Source organism: Ascaphus truei, chromosome 9 (genome assembly GCF_040206685.1).
Source record: "Ascaphus truei isolate aAscTru1 chromosome 9, aAscTru1.hap1, whole genome shotgun sequence".
NCBI classification, from domain to species: Eukaryota; Metazoa; Chordata; class Amphibia; order Anura; family Ascaphidae; genus Ascaphus; species Ascaphus truei.
This window is the reverse complement of record NC_134491.1, coordinates 12,318,941-12,341,324: the sequence shown is the minus strand read 5'-3', so window position 1 is coordinate 12,341,324 and position 22,384 is coordinate 12,318,941. Positions and strand designations below refer to the sequence as shown.

Sequence of the window (22,384 nt, the reverse complement as noted above, 5' to 3'; positions counted from 1 at the left end):
GTAGCTATTCTTTATACTGCGAGCTCTTCGGGGCAGAGACTCCTTTCCTACTGTTACTTGTATGTCCCGTATTCCCATTCTGTGTTATATTATTATGTCGCGTGTATTACTGCTGGGAAGCGCTGTGTACATAAATGGCACTATATAAATAAACACATACGTACATATCTACTCGATACCTATAAAGAGCCATTGCAACGCATTTTTACGGACATAGTAATGGCACTTTAGAGAATTATTTGCTAGACAGAGAGACAGACAGAGACACTTTATTGAACTACCTATTTTGGGTGCTCTCTGGTGCTCGTAATCATTTCTCAGGAAATGTTAAATAAAGTGTGTGTACACATACATACCCACATACATACACACCCATTTCATCATGTACTGCACTGCTTAACATATATTGTTTAGATGGTGTGTGTGTGTGTTTGTGTGTATATAAATGATGTGTGTGTGTTATATATATATATACATACACACACACACACACACACACACACACACACACACACACACACACAATCTAAACGATATACAGTATGTTAAATAGTGCAGCACATAATTAAATGGGTCCCAAAGAGCTTACAAGCTAATTTTGAAACCTGTGCGTTTTAAACGGGGTTCTCACAAGCAGCGAGAATGAGCGGGCGCTTACCTCTCTCGCTCAGATGCTTTACAATGTGTTTAGAAGGCTCTACAACAACAGAAAGAAGGAGAGAAAACCGGTTTAATGAAACATAGTATAACTTATTACTTGTATATTTCCCCCCTACCGATCCCAGAAATCACACCCCGTACCCTGCATCATTTCCCCAAATCGTCTCCATTTACACCACCGCGTTCGCCGGACTCCAACCTCAATTCTGTCACCCGTGATTAGTCCGTCACCACCTGATCCCTTCACCACTCCCAGAAATCTATTTCCAGTCGCCCGCTAATCCCCGGCAATCAGCTTCCCTCCAATTATACAATTACCACCTGATTGGCGATAAAGCGGTGATTACGATGGCCCATATTTACTAAACACAGTTATTTCCCAGAACACACCGGAAGACATCGATCACCCTTGCATGTGAATGGGTCGTGAGGGGTCTTCTGGGAGAGCAGTTTAGTAGACAATGAAATGCCTTTGTTAACCCCTTTGCTGCTGTGTGTTGCAGCCCCCCTATAGCAGCGAAGGGAACTTTTGTTGCTGGATAGGACTGCAATACACAATCAAGTAATATGTTGCAGACTGTCCTGCAGTTAAAGGGCTACAGAGGAGCCCCCCGTGTCACTTTCACTCCCAAGCGCTGTATCCCGCTGCACCCTAATCCCGTACAAAAGAATCTCGCACCAGACTTTCTGCGGCCTTTATCTGCGGGGTCTGCGCGGCCCTCCTTAACATTCCCAGGATTGTATTTATAGCGATTCGGATCTGGGGACAGGACACAGAAAACATGTTTATGGGTTTGCCACGAAAACCCCAAGCAGCTCCGTGGGCGAGAGCCCGGCGTGAGAGAGAGTATACATGTGCCGTGGTATCCCTGTATGTGTGCGAGTGTGCAAACCCCAGAACAGTGTACACACACCTGATAATCACTTGCACATACTATAAACCACTTGTCAGTCTAATAAAAGGCATACGAACTCAAAAAATGAGTTTGGCTTTTATTGTGTGTTTTTATTGTGTGTCTGTTTACATGCAATACGGGGCTAACAATATTATAGCGGCGTGTGCATCGCTGTCTGGGAATTAGTGTGTGTGTGTGTGTGTCTGTGTGTGTGTGTGTCGCTGCGTGCACAGCAATATTGTCTGAATTTGTGCAGTGGGAATAGAGAGTCAGGTGCTGGCCTTAGGGGGGGGGATCAGTAGCTGGCACCCCTAAAAGATACAGAGACCCCGATCGGTTTAATGCAGGATTAAATGTCACGCGGTATTGTTCAATAGCATAAATTCAGGCTTTATGCTGAAAAGAGATCCACCCCCCACCTTCTCCTCACAGGGGAGAGAGGAAAAGAGATCCATCCCCCCCTCCCCCCCACACACACACACATTGTCCCCCTCTACTCACGGGAGAGAGGTAAAGAGATCCCCCCCCCCCACCTTCTCCTCACAGGGGAGAGAGGAAAAGAGACCCCCCCACCTTCTCCTCACAGGGGAGAGAGGAAAAGAGACCCCCCCTCTCACAGAAATTTGCAGCACATATTAAGCGTGTAGAGACCCGCGCTTCAGCGTCCGTCTTAAATGTGCAGTTTCACATCAGTGTATTTTTGTACAAATTGCCTTTAATTTAGTGTGAAGTCGCAGTATTTTCCAATATAGGAGAAATGTTCAAAACCTTTTATTGCACATTGGGAATCCATGCTGCGCTCCTCCTACATACAGTACAGGTGCGAGCGTGTACCAAAATCAGCACCCGTGTACCCAGTCACATTTATTATTGTGCTTTGCATATATGGGGCAGCAGACGTCAATCTGAAAAGTTCCTAAATATGACAAATTACAGCATGCTGTAGGCGGCTGGAGGAGGAGAGACTATAGGCGGCTGGAGGAGGAGAGACTATAGGCGGCTGGAGGAGGAGGAGAGACTAGACGGCTGGAGGAGGAGGAGAGACTATAGGCGGCTGGAGGAGGAGGAGAGACTATAGGCGGCTGGAGGAGGAGAGACTATAGGCGGCTGGAGGAGGAGAGACTATATGTGGCTGGAGGAGGAGAGACTATAGGCGGCTGGAGGAGGAGGAGAGACTATAGGCGGCTAGAGGAGGAGAGACTATAGGCGGCTGGAGGAGGAGAGACTATAGGCGGCTGGAGGAGGAGAGACTATAGGCGGCTGGAGGAGGAGGAGAGACTATAGGCGGCTGGAGGAGGAGGAGAGACTATAGGCGGCTGGAGGAGGAGAGACTATAGGCGGCTGGAGGAGGAGAGACTATATGTGGCTGGAGGAGGAGAGACTATAGGCGGCTGGAGGAGGAGGAGAGACTATAGGCGGCTAGAGGAGGAGAGACTATAGGCGGCTGGAGGAGAGAGACTATAGGCGGCTGGAGGAGGAGGAGAGACTAGACGGCTGGAGGAGGAGGAGAGACTATAGGCGGCTGGAGGAGGAGAGACTATAGGCGGCTGGAGGAGGAGAGACTATATGTGGCTGGAGGAGGAGAGACTATAGGCGGCTGGAGGAGGAGGAGAGACTATAGGCGGCTAGAGGAGGAGAGACTATAGGCGGCTGGAGGAGGAGAGACTATAGGCGGCTGGAGGAGGAGAGACTATAGGCGGCTGGAGGAGGAGGAGAGACTATAGGTGGCTGGAGGAGGAGGAGAGACTATAGGCGGCTGGAGGAGGAGAGACTATAGGCGGCTGGAGGAGGAGAGACTATAGGCGGCTGGAGGAGGAGAGACTATAGGCGGCTGGAGGAGGAGAGACTATAGGCGGCTGGAGGAGGAGGAGAGACTATAGGTGGCTGGAGGAGGAGAGACTATAGGCGGCTGGAGGAGGAGGAGAGACTATAGGTGGCTGGAGGAGGAGAGACTATAGGTGGCTGGAGGAGAGAGAGATTAGAGGCTGGAGATGACCCATGGATGGCCAAATTATTCCACTTTACTGAAGCTGCTCAATGGGACAGCACCTTTAACCAGTGACTCGGTAAGGAGGCGGCGTTATCATCAAATGGTCACTTACCGGACTGTCTGCGGCCAGACCGATGTACAACTGTAGGGTCAACAACAGACATGGTCTTCTTGGCTCTTTCCGGACTGTACCGGTAACGTCCAGGATCTGAGAAGCAACAAACAGAGAAATTAACACGGCTCCGACTGACGTGCGGCTCATTCCAGAAGCTTCTAACGGCTGAAAGCAGTAATGCCGCTTACTCAATTTTAACCGAAATAATTCAAGCATTTAACCCTTTGGCCTCCGGAGGGGAACAGCGCTATTTCAGCTCCACATTCCCTCCGGTTACCGAGTTACCAGAGTCGCTCACGAGTCCCATGGCCAATAGGAAGCTGCAGTGTAATGGTGGGCATGATGTGGCGGCTTCTTATTGGATGACCGTATATATATAGACTTGTGCAGATCATATACACGACAGACAGGTAAAAAGCTTTCGTAATAAAAAAAAAGTGGTGAATTTAATAACCAACCGATGTCTAAAGAGCGCCGGGTCCCAGCGCCAGCTCCCAGCGCCGGGTCCCAGCGCCGGGTCCCAGCGCCAGCTCCCAGGCCCGCTCGGGTCCCAGGGCCTGCTCCCAGCGCCAGCTCCCAGGCCGGCTCGGGTCCCAGGGCCAGCTCCCAGCGCCGGGTCCCAGCGCCAGCTCCCAGGCCCGCTCGGGTCCCAGGGCCAGCTCCCAGCGCCAGCTCGGGTCCCAGGGCCAGCTCCCAGCGCCAGCTCGGGTCCCAGCGCCAGCTCCCAGGCCGGCTCGGGTCCCAGGGCCAGCTCCCAGCGCCGGGTCCCAGCGCCAGCTCCCAGGCCCGCTCGGGTCCCAGGGCCAGCTCCCAGCGCCGGGTCCCAGCGCCAGCTCCCAGGCCCGCTCGGGTCCCAGGGCCAGCTCCCAGCGCCAGCTCCTACGCCAGCTCGGGTCCCAGGGCCGCTCGGGTCCCAGGGCCGCTCGGGTCCCAGGTGGTGACCGTGTGAGCTTGTATATACTATAAACCATTTGTTAGTCTAATAACATGGGATCGATGTTTGTTTCCTTTTATTCTTCTAGATTTTTTTTACATGAAATAAAAACCAACATGGTACAATTATTTTCCATGTGTGAATACGAATGCGTGTGCCGATTAATGCGTGTGCCGATTAATGCGTGTGCCGATTAATGCGTGTGCCTCACTGCGTGTGCCGATTTAATGCGTGTGCCGATTTAATGCGTGTGCCTCACCGCGTGTGCAGATTAATGCGTGTGCCTCACCGCGTGTGCAGATTAATGCGTTTGCCTCACCGCGTGTGCAGATTAATGCGTGTGCCTCACCGCGTGTGCAGATTAATGCGTGTGCCTCACCGCGTGCAGATTAACGCGTGTGCCTCACCGCATGTTCAGATTAACGCGTGTGCCTCACCGCGTGTTCAGATTAACGCGTGTGCCTCACCGCGTGTTCAGATTAATGCGTGTGCCTCACCGCGTGTTTATATTAATGCGTGTGCCTCACCGTGTGTTCAGATTAATGCATGTGCCTCACCGCGTGTTCAGATTAATGCGTGTGCCTCACCGCGTGTTTAGATTAATGCGTGTGCCTCACCGCGTGTGCAGATTAATGCGTGTGCAGATTAATGCGTGTGCAGATTAATGCGTGTGCCTCACCGCGTGTTTATATTAATGTGTGTGCCTCACCGCGTGTTTATATTAATGCGTGTGCAGATTAATGCGTGTGCCTCACCGCGTGTTTATATTAATGTGTGTGCCTCACCGCGTGTTTATATTAATGCGTGTGCAGATTAATGCGTGTGCCTCACCGCGTGTTTATATTAATGCGTGTGCCTCACCGCGTGTTTATATTAATGCGTGTGCCTCACCGCGTGTTTATATTAATGCGTGTGCCTCACCGCGTGTTTATATTAATGCGTGTGCAGATTAATGCGTGTGCCTCACCGCGTGTGAAATGTACGCACATCAGTATTTTGGTGGATTTGTGCAGTTGGAAATAAGAAGCGTGGTGCTGGTATCAGGGGGTCCGCAGCGGGTAACTAAAAAGACACAGGCGCTGACTGAGTTAATGCAAACCCCACAATATCGGATCGGAAATTTGTGACAAGGACGTAAGAAAGTATTTAACACTTACACATGGCGTCCATTTCCAAGATCGCTTCCTTCGCCTGAAATAAAAAGCAGACATTTCTAGCGGTTTTTGCACTTTTTTAAAATATTTTTTTGAAAAGTGCAATTTGCACAAAGGCCATTAATCCATGAGAGGAATCCATTTTAAACTCCCGCTCCCTGTGCCCCAGTCCCCCCCTCCCCCTGCCCGCCCTACCTTCTGTGGGATAATTGCGTGGTGGTTTTCCAGAATAAGTTTCTTGATGTGATGAGTCCAGACACGCTTCTCCTCCACCGTCTTGGCCTGTAACAGAAAGGGACGCGTCAGGCAACAGCCCAGCCCGAGAACTCCCTAACCAGACAGGAAGGGGGGCGGGAAGGAGGGACACGCGCTCACACAAGTGCAATCCCGCTTAGTTTAAAGAAAACAAAAACACAATGTGATGTTAACCGTGTCTGTTCTGGGTCAGTAAGGATTTTCTTGTATTTGGGATCTATGAAATCGTGAGAGGGGGGAGAGGTTTGTCTAACCTCTAGCCCACCCTGTCTGAGGCCATAAAGAAAGGGGGAGGAGAGATGGGTTGGGGCATTGCCTGTAGGGAGGGGGAGGAGGGGGGCTTTGCCTGTATGGAGGAGAGGGGGGCTTTGCCAGTATGGGGGAGAGGAGGGGGGCTTTGCCTGTATGGGGGAGAGGAGGGGGACTTTGCCTGTATGGGGGAGAGGAGGGGGGCTTTGCCTGTATGGGGAGAGGAGGGGGGCTTTGCCTGTATGGGGAGAGGAGGGGGGCTTTGCCTGTATGGGGAGAGGAGGGGGGCTTTGCCTGTATGGGTGAGAGGAGGGGGGCTTTGCCTGTATGGGGGAGAGGAGGGGGGCTTTGCCTGTATGGGGGAGAGGAGGGGGGCTTTGCCTGTATTGGGAGAGAGGAGGGCGGCTTTGCCTGTATGGGGAGAGGAGGGGGGCTTTGCCTGTATGGGGGAGAGGAGGGGGGCTTTGCCTGTATGGGGAGAGGAGGGGGGCTTTGCCTGTATGGGGCAGAGGAGGGGGGCTTTGCCTGTATGGGGAGAGGAGGGGGGCTTTGCCTGTATGGGGAGAGGAGGGGGGCTTTGCCTGTATGGGGGAGAGGAGGGGGGCTTTGCCTGTATGGGGGAGAGGAGGGGGGCTTTGCCTGTATGGGGGGTGAGGAGGGGGGCTTTGCCTGTATGGGGGGTGAGGAGGGGGGCTTTGCCTGTATGGGGGAAGAGGAGGGGGGCTTTGCCTGTATGGGGGGAGAGAAGGGGGGCTTTGCCTGTATGGTGGAGAGGGGGGAGGGCTTTGCCTGTATGGGGGAGAGGAGGGGGGGCTTTGCCTGTATGGGGGAGAGGAGGGGGGCTTTGCCTGTATGGGGGAGATATGGGGGGCTTTGCCTGTATGGAGGAGAGGAGGGGGGATTTGCCTGTATGGAGGAGGGGGGCTTTGCCTGTATGGGGGAGAGGAGGGGGGCTTTGCCTGTATGGGGGGGGGGGGGGGGAGGAGGGCTTTGCCTGTATTGGGGAGAAGAGGGTGGCTTTGCCTGTATGGGGAGAGGGGGGGGGGCTTGCCTGTATGGGGAGAGGAGGGTGGCTTTGCCTGTATGGGGAGAGATGGGGGGCTTGCCTGCGCACACTCCCTTTCAGCACATTGTGTTATCGCACAGGGAGCAGACAGAGGAAATCGCTCAGCGTGACTACAAACATTTTAATTCACTAACTAATGAACGATTACCAAACAGATAAAGATTTAACAAAAGAGGGTTTTACAAAAATTGTTTAAAAATACTTATTATAATTAACCATAGAAGGTGCCAGCGCCATGTAACCCATTACACACGTTCTATTCTCCCTGCGGCGATACATGCAGCTACTCCGTGTCTATGCAGACTGCGGCGCGCTCATTATCGTTAGGGACGAGGGGGAGGTGCCAGTGTTACACGGTTAGGAGTCGCCGTGGTTCAGCGCGGACGCCCCGTACCTGCACATTGTGCTGCTGCTTGCTGTTCTTATAGTGAGCGACGCTGAAGTAGAGGGAGTCCCTCGTACTCTCAATCAGCATCAAGCTCGAACACTGCGGGGGAGGGGGGAGGGGGGCAGGGAGGGGGGCAGGGAGGGAGGGGGGAGGGGGGAAAAGAAACACACAATAAATTAAAATACAACTCCACGGATAATCAGCGAGGACACATTTCTTCTTTACGAACTGACCAGCCCAGTCGCACAAATCGTGCGCGTCAACCCCCTCCCCCCCCCCCCCACAAGTACAAACACGTCGTTACCGGGATGTGCGTTTTGTAGACAAAGTGATCGCCGCGTTTCTTGGTGATAAAAAACGCCTTGTCAAAGAGGAAGAAGGTTCTCTCGCTGCGGGTGCGCTGGACCCGGAAGGTCCCCTCCAGAACCAGCTCCCCGTACGTGGTCAGGTCAAAACCTTTCCAGTTCAGCAGCAACGACTGGATCTCCTGCGAAAGGTCAGAGGCGAAGCCAACAAAGGGTTAAGTTCACAGTTCCTGGTCACACCAGCCAAACAATATGGTGCCCGCGCTGGTTCTGCCCACGCGGAGCAGAACTCGCAGAGCGCGGGCTAAATAAAAGGAATCCCCTGAAAGGGTCAGTGCCACTTCTCCGTGTAATCGCCACGTGACAAAGATCCCATCGGAAATCCGCGTTAAAGTAATTGTTTTACTTATTTGTATCCTGTGAAATAGGCATGTTTTGGGAACACTGAATATCCTCTAATCGTGGTTATCCGTTAGACTAATAACTTTGCAAACAATTTACCTGCGGCGTTGGGAATTGACAGACAGTCTTATCAGCAAATTATATTAGATACACATTGTAAGCCCCTCCATATCATGGGATACAGCTGTATTCCACTTATGAAACCCTCTGACGGGGGGGGGCCTATAGATGGGGCCCCGGGCCCCGTGGTCGGGTCGCCTACCTGCAGGCGCACGGCGTGCTCGTGTTTCCGCTTCATGTCGTTGATGTACCAGGCGACACCGGTCATGGTCTCGATGGCTTCCTCCACCACTTCGTAACCCTCCTCCTTCACATCGAAGTGTTTGGCTATTTCCTGCCGGGTGGAATACAGCGTGAGCGGTGCTGGGGGCCCGACAGCCTCGCTGCCTCGGGGGCCCGGCTGCCTCGGGGGCCCGACAGCCTCGCTGCCTCGGGGGCCCGGCTGCCTCGGGGGCCCGACAGCCTCGCTGCCTCGGGTAACAACAGGAATGGAAGCTCGAGGCTACATGGTGTATTCCTTCATATATATATGGGGAGTGGGAATGCAGGGGGGAGGGAAGAGGGGACGAGAGCACACCATGGGGTGAGAGAGCAGGTGCAGGGAGAGGGCGCCAGGGGGTGAGAGAGCAGGTGCAGGGAGAGGGCGCCAGGGGGTGAGAGACCAGGTGCAGGGAGAGGGCGCAGACGCCTCTATAGTTGAAGTAACCGGTTGCCTCTGCACAGGGCAGGTTGTGCATTATTAGGTGGCCCAGAGTACCCCCCTCCCCCCCCCCAGTTACTGCACTATACTAGAACGTACCCCATGTCACATTGCTCAAGCGCCCTCCTCTGCCCAGCCGGTGCTGACCGGTGAGGTGCCGGGGCGGTGTGCACAGTACCTGCAGAAGGAGGTGGTATTTTAGGATCCGCTGCACTGGTTTCAGGAGGTAGGATCCGAGAGGCAGCGAATGGTTCAGCAACTCCTGCCGCTCTCTGAAGAACTTGGCCAGGACCTTGTTTCTCATGCACTCGGTCAAGGTGGCTACAGAGCTGAAACGAGAGCCCAGCATGAAACGGGGGGCTACACAGCTCTGGGTGACCTGGAATGTTCTCTAAAGCCCCTTCCAAATAATTAGAGCCAAATTAACCAAGCAGCGCACTCCGAAGGGCCCCTTCCAGCATGGCTTAGGTAACATGGCCCAGCTAAGTAAACGGGCTGCAAGGGGACGTTCGCACGGAAAGATGTCCTGTGAAGCAACACTGCTCAGTAAACAAGACCCTAAACCCTTCCCTGCAGCAGGAGCCTGTAATGGCTTCTACTGAGATGTTCCCCGTCTGAGACACGCACACACACGCAAAATGGAAATATACACGCGTGGAACAGAGTAAAAACCATTAACACTGCTTACGTCCATTTAAAAAGCCGGCCGCCTACTCTGCTCGTTGGCTGAAATCCTAAACATACGGTGTATATACACACACACACACACACAAAGACACACACACACAAAGACACACACACGCGTGTATACACATTTATATAGATTTACACACACATACAGACACGTGTGTGTAAATCTATATAAATGTGTTCACATACACACGCACATATTACACATATTGAGATAGATATACACGCACACGCGACTGATTTATAATGTCAGTAAACACGTCTTCCATATGTTGGGGCGTCTGATAAATAATTGCAGCCCCTCTCCTGTTGCGCAAGAACATCCGCAGAGGATCACACCCCGGCTCCACGTGGAATTCAGACGACTGCTTTCCCGAGTCACTTGTTCAGACAGGTCACAGACTCTTACCCCCCCACCCCCTCCACTCCCACGCCCGTCCCCCCGGTGCCACGCCCCTCCCCCCCCCCCCCCCCGTGCATAACTCAGCGTACTGCTCGCATGTGACTTACTTGGATAATTGGTGCAGTACTGGGTGTAAATATCGAATTCCTGACTCTGCAGACAGAGAACACGAGTTAGAGATTGTCCGGACACGCCGGAGACAGGACGCGGCCGCATGCTCTCACCTCGCACACGTCACCCAGCTCAATAATACTCTGCTGTTCCGGGTTTCCATGCAAACCGCAAAGTACCTTCCCTTCCTAATACTGCACGGGGTATTACCCAGTGTGGGATAATACTAGGGAGTATCACCACTCTTAATTTAACTGATGACATACCATTGTCCCTGCATGTCCTTCACAAGTCCCTCATTCCCCCCTTGGTCATGTGTCCTCCAGTGGTTAGGCTGCAGGGAAGGATTCTGGGAGTGACCCATGTCACATTTGGTTTCCCAGCCACTTTAGAACATGAATTCCCTAGAGTTACTTCTCTGGAAGAAGGAAGTGCAGAATCCGGGACCTGTTCAGAGGCAGCTTTTAATGCTTCTGGACTCCTGTGCCTCCTTGGTTGGGGACTTTGCATTGTGGAGATGGTAATGGCCGCAAATCAGACACACCATTAAGATTACGGTGAGTAACGAAGTCCCAGAATCCTTCTCTGCAGCTCACCTACTATGAGAGTATAGTGTCACTGAATCAGGGTATTAGGGTATCAGGGTATTAGGGTATCAGGGTATTAAGCATATCCCAGCTTCAGCACAGGTGCTGAAGCAGGGATATCCTGAAATCCTGACCTGTCGGTGGCCCTTGAGGACTGGCGGTGCCCACGCCGGCAGTATTGGGTCACCGCCGGTATTAACACTTGCACGGCTGCAGTATTGGGTCACCGCTGGTATTAACACTTGCACGGCTGCAGTATTGGGTCATCGCTGGTATTAACACTTGCACGGCTGCAGGCGCATATCGGAGCTCCTGCATTTGGCTGTAGGAAAATGTAGAGCCAGAATAGCATGGAAACGGGATTAGAGAGATCGCTGCGATCAGGGGGACTTCCTGCGCCAATACGAAATCTTCCCAACAGGAGAAGAGACCATTAACCCCTTCAACACCAGAGGGGCTAGCAACACAAATTAGTGGCACGCATGAGGACGAAGCCAATTTTGGATTTAACGATAAGCACGTTCTAGTTCATAGAACATATTCATGTAACGGGCTGTGATACACACACACCCCAAGAGGGGCGCACACACACACCAAGAGAGACACACACACACACCAAGAGAGACACACACACACACCAAGAGAGACACACACACACCAAGAGAGACACACACACACACCCCAAGAGCGAGGCGCACACACACACACCCCAAGAGCGAGGCGCACATACACACACACACACACCCCAAGAGCGAGGCACGCACACACACACACCCCAAGAGCGAGGCACGCACACACACACACCCCAAGAGCGAGACGCACACACACACACACCCACCCCAAGAGCGAGACGCACACACACACACACACCCCAAGAGCGAGACGCACACACACACCCCAAGAGCGAGACGCGCACACCCCCCCCCCCAGAGCGAGACGCACACACACACACCCCAAGAGCGAGACGCACACGCACACACACACCCCCAAGAGCGAGACGCACACACACGCCAATAGAGCGAGAGACACCCACACACACCCCAAGAGAGAGAGAGACCCCAAGAGAGAGAGAGAGACACCAAAAGAGAGAGAGAGAGAGAGACACACCAAGAGAGAGAGAGACACACCAAGAGAGAGAGAGAGAGACACACATACACCAAGAGAGAGAGACACCAAGAGAGACACACTTACACGCACACCGAGAAAGAGAGGCACGCACACCGAGAGAGACACGCACACGCACACCGAGAGAGACACGCACACGCACACCGAGAGAGAGACGCACACGCACACCGAGAGAGACACGCACACGCACACCGAGAGAGACACGCACACGCACACCGAGAGAGACACGCACACGCACACCAAGAGAGACACGCACACGCACACGCACACCAAGAGAGACACGCACACGCACACCAAGAGAGACACGCACACGCACACCAAGAGAGACACGCACACGCACACCAAGAGAGACACGCACACCAAGAGAGACACGCACACCAAGAGAGACACGCACACCAAGAGAGACACGCACACGCACACCAAGAGAGACACGCACACGCACACCAAGAGAGACACGCACACCAAGAGAGACACGCACACCAAGAGAGACACGCACACCAAGAGAGACAGACACGCACACACACACAAAGACAGACACGCGCGCGCGCACACACACACACACACAATGAAACAGACACACACACAGAGACATGCACACAGAGACAGAGACACGCACACAGAGACACACGCACACAGAGACAGAAACACGCACACAGAGACCGAGAGAGAGAGACACACAGAGACCGAGAGAGAGAGAGACACACAGAGACCGAGAGAGAGAGAGACACACAGAGACCGAGAGAGAGAGACACACAGGGACCGAGAGAGAGAGAGACACACACAGAGACCGAGAGAGAGAGAGACACACACAGAGACCGAGAGAGAGAGACACACACAGAGACCGAGAGAGAGAGACACACACAGAGACCGAGAGAGAGAGACACACACAGAGACCGAGAGAGAGAGAGACACACACAGAGACCGAGAGAGAGAGAGACACACACAGAGACCGAGAGAGAGAGAGACACACACAGAGACCGAGAGAGAGAGACACACAGACACACACCGAGAGACACACACACACACACCGAGAGACACACACACACACACCGAGAGACACACACACACACCGAGAGACACACACACACCGAGAGACACACACACACACACACACACACCGAGAGACACACACACACCGATAGAGAGATACACAGAGACACACACACATACACAGAGAGACACACACACCGAGAGACAAACACACACCGATAGAGAGAGATACACAGAGAGACACACACACACCGAGAGAGAGAGATACACAGAGAGAGACACACACACACACACAGAGAGAGACACACACACTGAGAGAGAGATACACAGAGAGACACACACACACACAGAGAGAGAGATACAAACACAGACATTAGGTCTGGTATTTGTGTGGGCACAGCTCACCTTTTCCACAAAGCAGCTGGCCACGGCCACAGGGTCATCACTGCAACTATCCAGGTCCTGCAGGAGCTCGCTGAGCAAAGAGAAAGCAAACCCCCGGTGAGTAACCACGCAGCCTCGGGGGTCACACGTGAGCGTGTCAGAGACCACGGCAGTGTCATCACAAACAGCGTGCGGTGACCTCAATGCCACGCCATGCAGGCCACGGAAAACACTGGCACCGGCGGAGGATGCAAGGAGCTGCCTTTAATGGCCCTGTGCCACCTAAATACATGGCATGGACATGCACTGCAAAGAAAGCGCTCAGCTCTGTAACCCCTTCATCTTTCACACTGCTTTATGCAGACCCCCCATGATTATACCACGAGATGTCACTTTGTAGCACGTGCAGGGAGAGAGGGTGCAGCTGGTCACCAGAAAATGCTTTGACATCAATAATTCTCCAAAACAGGAAAAAAAGGAGGATTTGACATATTAAATATAGGTTCAGGGGGAAAAATATATATAATAAAAGTGGATTACACACACGCATGCATATAACCTATATTATATATATATATATATTATTATTATTTTTTTTGGGGGGGGGGGCGGCTCTGGATCTGATTAATGGAACCGCACCTGGGACACACAGGTAAGTACCTACCTGGATAAAGCTTTGTTAGTGCACTTCTTGGGACAAGAATATTAATGGAAAAAGAAAAAATGTAGATAAAATTAGACTTTTTAGAGACAGAATCCCAGCGACGAAGAAGCGTTATGCAAAGAGAAATCGGAGGTCACATAGCGCGGGAATCGCGGGTGAGACACGGTGCACACAGAACGGCAGAACTCATTCATGTGGGTATTCTGGATTTCAGCACAAAAAGGCTGAAAAACGGGCAAACGTCACTGATGCTGTATTTCCATGTCCCAGAATGTGATGTACACAGGAGGCTGGGGGCCGAGATGTACACGCCGTGCGATGCCGCACGCAGGAGGCTGGGGGCCGAGATGTACGCGCCGTGCGATGCCGCACGCAGGAGGCTGGGGGCCGAGATGTACACGCCGTGCGATACCGCACGCAGGAGGCTAGGGGCCGAGATGTACACACCGTGCGATGCCGCACGCAGGAGGCTGGGGGCCGAGATGTACACGCCGTGCGATGCCGCACGCAGGAGGCTGGGGGCCGAGATGTACACGCCGTGCGATGCCGCACGCAGGAGGCCGAGATGTACACGCCGTGCGATGCCGCACGCAGGAGGCCGAGATGTACACGCCGTGCGATGCCGCACGCAGGAGGCTGGGGGCCGAGATGTACACGCCGTGCGATGCCGCACGCAGGAGGCTGGGGGCCGAGATGTACACTCCGTGCGATGCCGCACGCAGGAGGCTGGGGGCCGAGATGTACACGCCGTGCGATGCCGCACGCAGGAGGCTGGGGGCCGAGATGTACACGCCGTGCGATGCCGCACGCAGGAGGCTGGGGGCCGAGATGTACACGCCGTGCGATGCCGCACGCAGGAGGCTGGGGGCCGAGATGTACACGCCGTGCGATGCCGCACGCAGGAGGCTGGGGGCCGAGATGTACACGCCGTGCGATGCCGCACGCAGGAGGCTGGGGGCCGAGATGTACACGCCGTGCGATGCCGCACGCAGGAGGCTGGGGGCCGAGATGTACACGCCGTGCGATGCCGCACGCAGGAGGCTGGGGGCCGAGATGTACACGCCGTGCGATGCCGCACGCAGGAGGCTGGGGGCCGAGATGTACACGCCGTGCGATGCCGCACGCAGGAGGCTGGGGGCCGAGATGTACACGCCGTGCGATGCCGCACGCAGGAGGCTGGGGGCCGAGATGTACACGCCGTGCGATGCCGCACGCAGGAGGCTGGGGGCCGAGATGTACACGCCGTGCGATGCCGCACGCAGGAGGCTGGGGGCCGAGATGTACACTCCGTGCGATGCCGCACGCAGGAGGCTGGGGGCCGAGATGTACACGCCGTGCGATGCCGCACGCAGGAGGCTGGGGGCCGAGATGTACACGCCGTGCGATGCCGCACGCAGGAGGCTGGGGGCCGAGATGTACACGCCGTGCGATGCCGCACGCAGGAGGCTGGGGGCCGAGATGTACACGTCGTGCGATGCCGCACGCAGGAGGCTGGGGGCCGAGATGTACACGCCGTGCGATGCCGCACGCAGGAGGCTGGGGGCCGAGATGTACACGCCGTGCGATGCCGCACGCAGGAGGCTGGGGGCCGAGATGTACACGCCGTGCGATACCGCACGCAGGAGGCTGGGGGCCGAGATGTACACGCCGTGCGATGCCGCACGCAGGAGGCTGGGGGCCGAGATGTACACGCCGTGCGATGCCGCACGCAGGAGGCTGGGGGCCGAGATGTACACGCCGTGCGATGCCGCACGCAGGAGGCTGGGGGCCGAGATGTACACGCCGTGCGATGCCGCACGCAGGAGGCTGGGGGCCGAGATGTACACGCCGTGCGATGCCGCACGCAGGAGGCTGGGGGCCGAGATGTACACGCCGTGCGATGCCGCACGCAGGAGGCTGGGGGCCGAGATGTACACGCCGTGCGATACCGCACGCAGGAGGCTGGGGGCCGAGATGTACACGCCGTGCGATGCCGCACGCAGGAGGCTGGGGGCCGAGATGTACACGCCGTGCGATGCCGCACGCAGGAGGCTGGGGGCCGAGATGTACACTCCGTGCGATGCCGCACGCAGGAGGCTGGGGGCCGAGATGTACACGCCGTGCGATACCGCACGCAGGAGGCTGGGGGCCGAGATGTACACGCCGTGCGATGCCGCACGCAGGAGGCTGGGGGCCGAGATGTACACTCCGTGCGATACCGCACGCAGGAGGCTGGGGGCCGAGATGTACACGCCGTGCGATACCGCACGCAGGAGGCTGGGGGCCGAGATGTACACGCCGTGCGATGCCGCACGCAGGAGGCTGGGGGCCGAGATGTACACGCCGTGCGATGCCGCACGCAGGAGGCTGGGGGCCGAGATGTACACGCCGTGCGATGCCGCACGCAGGAGGCTGGGGGCCGAGATGTACACGCCGTGCGATACCGCACGCAGGAGGCTGGGGGCCGAGATGTACACGCCGTGCGATACCGCACGCAGGAGGCTGGGGGCCGAGATGTACACGCCGTGCGATGCCGCACGCAGGAGGCTGGGGGCCGAGATGTACACGCCGTGCGATGCCGCACGCAGGTGGCTGGGGGCCGAGATGTACACGCCGTGCGATGCCGCACGCAGGAGGCCGAGATGTACACGCCGTGCGATGCCGCACGCAGGAGGCCGAGATGTACACGCCGTGCGATGCCGCACGCAGGAGGCTGGGGGCCGAGATGTACACGCCGTGCGATGCCGCACGCAGGAGGCTGGGGGCCGAGATGTACACGCCGTGCGATGCCGCACGCAGGAGGCTGGGGGCCGAGATGTACACGCCGTGCGATGCCGCACGCAGGAGGCTGGGGGCCGAGATGTACACTCCGTGCGATGCCGCACGCAGGAGGCTGGGGGCCGAGATGTACACGCCGTGCGATGCCGCACGCAGGAGGCTGGGGGCCGAGATGTACACTCCGTGCGATGCCGCACGCAGGAGGCTGGGGGCCGAGATGTACACGCCGTGCGATACCGCACGCAGGAGGCTGGGGGCCGAGATGTACACGCCGTGCGATGCCGCACGCAGGAGGCTGGGGGCCGAGATGTACACGCCGTGCGATGCCGCACGCAGGAGGCTGGGGGCCGAGATGTACACGCCGTGCGATACCGCACGCAGGAGGCTGGGGGCCGAGATGTACACGCCGTGCGATGCCGCACGCAGGAGGCCGGGGGCCGAGATGTACACGCCGTGCGATGCCGCACGCAGGAGGCTGGGGGCCGAGATGTACACGCCGTGCGATGCCGCACGCAGGAGGCTGGGGGCCGAGATGTACACGCCGTGCGATGCCGCACGCAGGAGGCTGGGGGCCGAGATGTACACGCCGTGCGATGCCGCACGCAGGAGGCTGGGGGCCGAGATGTACACGCCGTGCGATGCCGCACGCAGGAGGCTGGGGGCCGAGATGTACACGCCGTGCGATGCCGCACGCAGGAGGCTGGGGGCCGAGATGTACACGCCGTGCGATGCCGCACGCAGGAGGCTGGGGGCCGAGATGTACACGCCGTGCGATGCCGCACGCAGGAGGCTGGGGGCCGAGATGTACACGCCGTGCGATGCCACACGCAGGAGACCGGGGGCCGAGATGTACACGCCGTGCGATGCCGCACGCAGGAGGCCGGGGGCCGAGATGTACACGCCGTGCGATGCCGCACGCAGGAGGCTGGGGGCCGAGATGTACACGCCGTGCGATGCCGCACGCAGGAGGCCGGGGGCCGAGATGTACACGCCGTGCGATGCCGCACGCAGGAGGCCGGGGGCCGAGATGTACACGCCGTGCGATACCGCACGCAGGAGGCTGGGGGCCGAGATGTACACGCCGTGCGATGCCGCACGCAGGAGGCTGGGGGCCGAGATGTACACGCCGTGCGATGCCGCACGCAGGAGGCTGGGGGCCGAGATGTACACGCCGTGCGATGCCGCACGCAGGAGGCTGGGGGCCGAGATGTACACGCCGTGCGATGCCGCACGCAGGAGGCTGGGGGCCGAGATGTACACGCCGTGCGATGCCGCACGCAGGAGGCTGGGGGCCGAGATGTACACGCCGTGCGATGCCGCACGCAGGAGGCTGGGGGCCGAGATGTACACGCCGTGCGATGCCGCACGCAGGAGGCTGGGGGCCGAGATGTACACGCCGTGCGATGCCGCACGCAGGAGGCTGGGGGCCGAGATGTACACGCCGTGCGATGCCGCACGCAGGAGGCTGGGGGCCGAGATGTACACGCCGTGCGATGCCGCACGCAGGAGGCTGGGGGCCGAGATGTACACGCCGTGCGATGCCGCACGCAGGAGGCTGGGGGCCGAGATGTACACGCCTTGCGATGCCGCACGCAGGAGGCTGGGGGCCGAGATGTACACTCCGTGCGATGCCGCACGCAGGAGGCTGGGGGCCGAGATGTACACGCCGTGCGATGCCGCACGCAGGAGACCGAGGGCCGAGATGTACACGCCGTGCGATGCCGCACGCAGGAGGCTGGGGGCCGAGATGTACACGCCGTGCGATGCCGCACGCAGGAGGCTGGGGGCCGAGATGTACACGCCGTGCGATGCCGCACGCAGGAGGCTGGGGGCCGAGATGTACACGCCGTGCGATGCCGCACGCAGGAGGCTGGGGGCCGAGATGTACACGCCGTGCGATGCCGCACGCAGGAGGCTGGGGGCCGAGATGTACACGCCGTGCGATGCCGCACGCAGGAGGCTGGGGGCCGAGATGTACACGCCGTGCGATGCCGCACGCAGGAGGCTGGGGACCGAGATGTACACGCCGTGCGATGCCGCACGCAGGAGGCTGGGGGCCGAGATGTACACGCCGTGCGATGCCGCACGCAGGAGGCTGGGGGCCGAGATGTACACGCCGTGCGATGCCGCACGCAGGAGGCTGGGGGCCGAGATGTACACGCCGTGCGATACCGCACGCAGGAGGCTGGGGGCCGAGATGTACACGCCGTGCGATGCCGCACGCAGGAGGCTGCCGTACGAGAGTGCGTGCGTACGAGTGCATGCGTACGTACAAGAGCGCGCGTGTGTACGAGAGCGCGCGTGCGTGTGTATGTAAGCGAGTGTGTTTGAGTATGTGAGTGTATGCATGCGAGTACATACGCAAGTGTATGTATGTATGCGAGTATGTATTCATGTACGTATGCGAGTGTGCATATGTATGTACGTATGTGAGTGTGCGTATGTATGTACGTATGCGAGTGTGCGTATGTATGTACGTATGCGAGTGTGCGTATGTATGTACGTATGCGAGTGTGCGTATGTATGTACGTATGCGAGTGTGCGTATGTATGTACGTATGCGAGTGTGCGTATGTATGTACGTATGCGAGTGTGCGTATGTATGTACGTATGCGAGTGTGCGTATGTATGTATGTACGTATGCGAGTGTACGTATGCGAGTGTGCGTATGTATGTATGTGCGTATGCGAGTGTGCGGATGTATGTATGTACGTATGCGAGTGTGCGTATGTATGTACGTATGCGAGTGTGCGTATGTATGTACGAATGCGAGTGTGCGTATGTATGTACGAATGCGAGTGTGCGTATGTATGTATGTATGCGAGTGTGCGAATGTATGTATGTACGTATGCGAGTGTGCGTAAGTATGTATGTACGTATGCGAGTGTGCGTATGTATGTATGCGAGTGTATGTACGCATGCGAGTGTGCGAATGTATGTATGTGAGTGTATGTATGTACGCATGCGAGTGTGTGTATGTATGTATGTACGTATCAGAGTATGCGTATGTATGTACGTATGCGAGTGTGCGCATGTATGTATGTACGTATGCGAGTGTGCGTATGTACGTATGCGAGTGTGCGTATGTATGTACGTATGCGAGTGTGCGTATGTATGTATGCAAGTGTGCGTATGTATGTACGTATGCGAGTGTGCGTATGTATGTACATATGCACGTATGCGAGTGTGCGTATGTATGTACGTATGCATGCGAGTGTGCGTATGTATGTATGCGAGTGTATGTATGTATGTACGCACGCATGCAAGTGTGCGTATGTATGTATGCGAGTGTATGTATGTATGCATGCGAGTGTTAGTATGTACGTATGCGAGTGTGCGTATGTATGTACGTACGTATGCGAGTGTGCGTATGTATGTACGTATGCGAGTGTGCGTATGTATGTACGTATGCGAGTGTGCGTATGTATGTATGCGAGTGTATGTATGTATGTACGCATGTGAGTGTGCGTATGTATGTATGCGAGTGTATACGTATGCGAGTGTGCGTATGTATGTACGTATGCGAGTGTGCGTATGTATGTACGTATGCGAGTGTGCGTATGTATGTATGCATGTATGCGAGTGTGCGTATGTATGTATGCGAGTGTGCGTATGTATGTACGCATGCGAGTGTGCGTATGTATGTACGTATGCGAGTGTGCATATGTATGTATGCATGTATGTGAGTGTGCGTATGTATGTATGCGAGTGTATGTATGTACGCATGCGAGTGTGCGTATGTATGTACGTATGCGAGTATGCGTATGTATGTATGTATGTATGCGAGTGTGCGTATGTATGTATGCGAGTGTGCGTATGTATGTATGTATGTATGCGAGTGTGCGTATGTATGTATGTATGCGAGTGTGCGTATGTATGCGAGTGTGCGTATGTATGTATGTATATACGTATGCAAGTGTGCGTATGTATGCATGTATGCGAGTGTGCATATGTATGTATGCGAGTGTATGTATGTACGCATGCGAGTGTGCGTATGTATGTATGCGAGTGTGCGTATGTATATATGTATGTACGTATGCGAGTGTGAGTATGTATGTATGTATGCGAGTGTGCGTATGTATATATGTATGTACGAATGCAAGTGTGAGTATGTATGTATGTATGCGAGTGTGCGTATGTATGTACGTACGTATGCGAGTGTGCGTATGTATGTATGTACGTACGTATGCGAGTGCGTATGTATGTACGTATGCGAGTGTGCGTATGTATGTATGTATGCGAGTGTGCGTATGTATGTATGTACGTATGCGAGTGTGCGTATGTGTGTACGTATGCACGTATGAGAGTGTGCGTATGTATGTACGTATGCGAGTGTGCGTATGTATGTATGTACGTATGCGAGTGTGCGTATGTATGTACGTATGCGAGTGTGCGTATGTATGTATGTACGTATGCGTATGTATGTACGTATGTATGCGAGTGTGCGTATGTATGTACGTATGTATGCGAGTGTGCGTATGTATGTACGTATGCGAGTGTGCGTATGTATGTACGTATGCGAGTGTGCGTATGTATGTACGTATGCGAGTGTGCGTATGTATGTACGTATGCGAGTGTGCGTATGTATGTACGTATGCGAGTGTGCGTATGTATGTACGTATGCGAGTGTGCATATGTATGTATGTATGTATGTATGTATGCGAGTGTGCGTATGTATGTACGTATGCGAGTGTGCGTATGTATGTATGCGAGTGTGCGTATGTATGTATGTATGTACGTATGCGAGTGTGCGTATGTATGTACGTATGCGAGTGTGCGTATGTATGTACGTATGCGAGTATGCGAGTGTGTATGTATCTATGTATGTATGTATGTACGTATGTATGCGAGTGTGCGTATGTATGTACGTATGCGAGTATGCGAGTGTGTATGTATCTATGTATGTATGTATGTACGTATGTATGCGAGTGTGCGTATGTATGTATGTATGCATGTATGTATGCATGCGAGTGTGCGTATGTATGTATGTATGTATGTATGCATGCGAGTGTGCGTATGTATGTATGTATGTATGTATGCGAGTGTGCGTATGTATGTATGTATGCGAGTGTGCGTATGTATGTATGTATGCGAGTGTGCGTATGTATGTATGTATGTATGTATGTATGTATGTATGTATGTATGCATGCGAGTGTGCGTATGTATGTATGTATGTATGTATGCGAGTGTGCGTATGTATGTATGCATGCGAGTGTGCGTATGTATGTATGTATGTATGCGAGTGTGCGTATGTATGTATGTATGCGAGTGTGCGTATGTATGTATGTATGTATGTATGTATGTATGTATGTATGATCTTTGATGTGAAGAGGACATTTAATCACTAATTCCCCCTAATAAAGACGACGGAATCTTTTATTAGTCTCGCTCGTTAACAAAGAGGTTGCTATAAAAGAAATTAACAAGGTGCTGCCTCCCGGCCACACTTTGTGAGTTAGAGAACAGCCCGTGTCTCAGAAGAGGACGCTCTGTGTACGCA

The 22,384-nt window shown here is 55.1% G+C and overlaps 1 protein-coding gene across 1 annotated transcript in view; it reads right to left on the bottom strand.

Moving 5' to 3' along the window:
• PLEKHG3 (pleckstrin homology and RhoGEF domain containing G3) overlaps positions 1–22,384 on the bottom strand; it is a 94,263-nt gene that overhangs the window by 7,895 nt on the left and 63,984 nt on the right. Inside the window, exons 5-15 of the mRNA XM_075613353.1 lie at positions 13,486–13,555; positions 10,371–10,420; positions 9,353–9,503; positions 8,677–8,808; positions 8,012–8,194; positions 7,714–7,806; positions 5,945–6,031; positions 5,753–5,786; positions 3,659–3,754; positions 1,340–1,420; positions 659–697 (exon numbers count right to left, since the gene is read on the bottom strand). Of these exons, the coding sequence (XP_075469468.1) occupies positions 659–697; positions 1,340–1,420; positions 3,659–3,754; positions 5,753–5,786; positions 5,945–6,031; positions 7,714–7,806; positions 8,012–8,194; positions 8,677–8,808; positions 9,353–9,503; positions 10,371–10,420; positions 13,486–13,555 (1,016 nt within the window). The remainder of the gene's footprint in view (positions 1–658; positions 698–1,339; positions 1,421–3,658; positions 3,755–5,752; positions 5,787–5,944; positions 6,032–7,713; positions 7,807–8,011; positions 8,195–8,676; positions 8,809–9,352; positions 9,504–10,370; positions 10,421–13,485; positions 13,556–22,384) is intronic.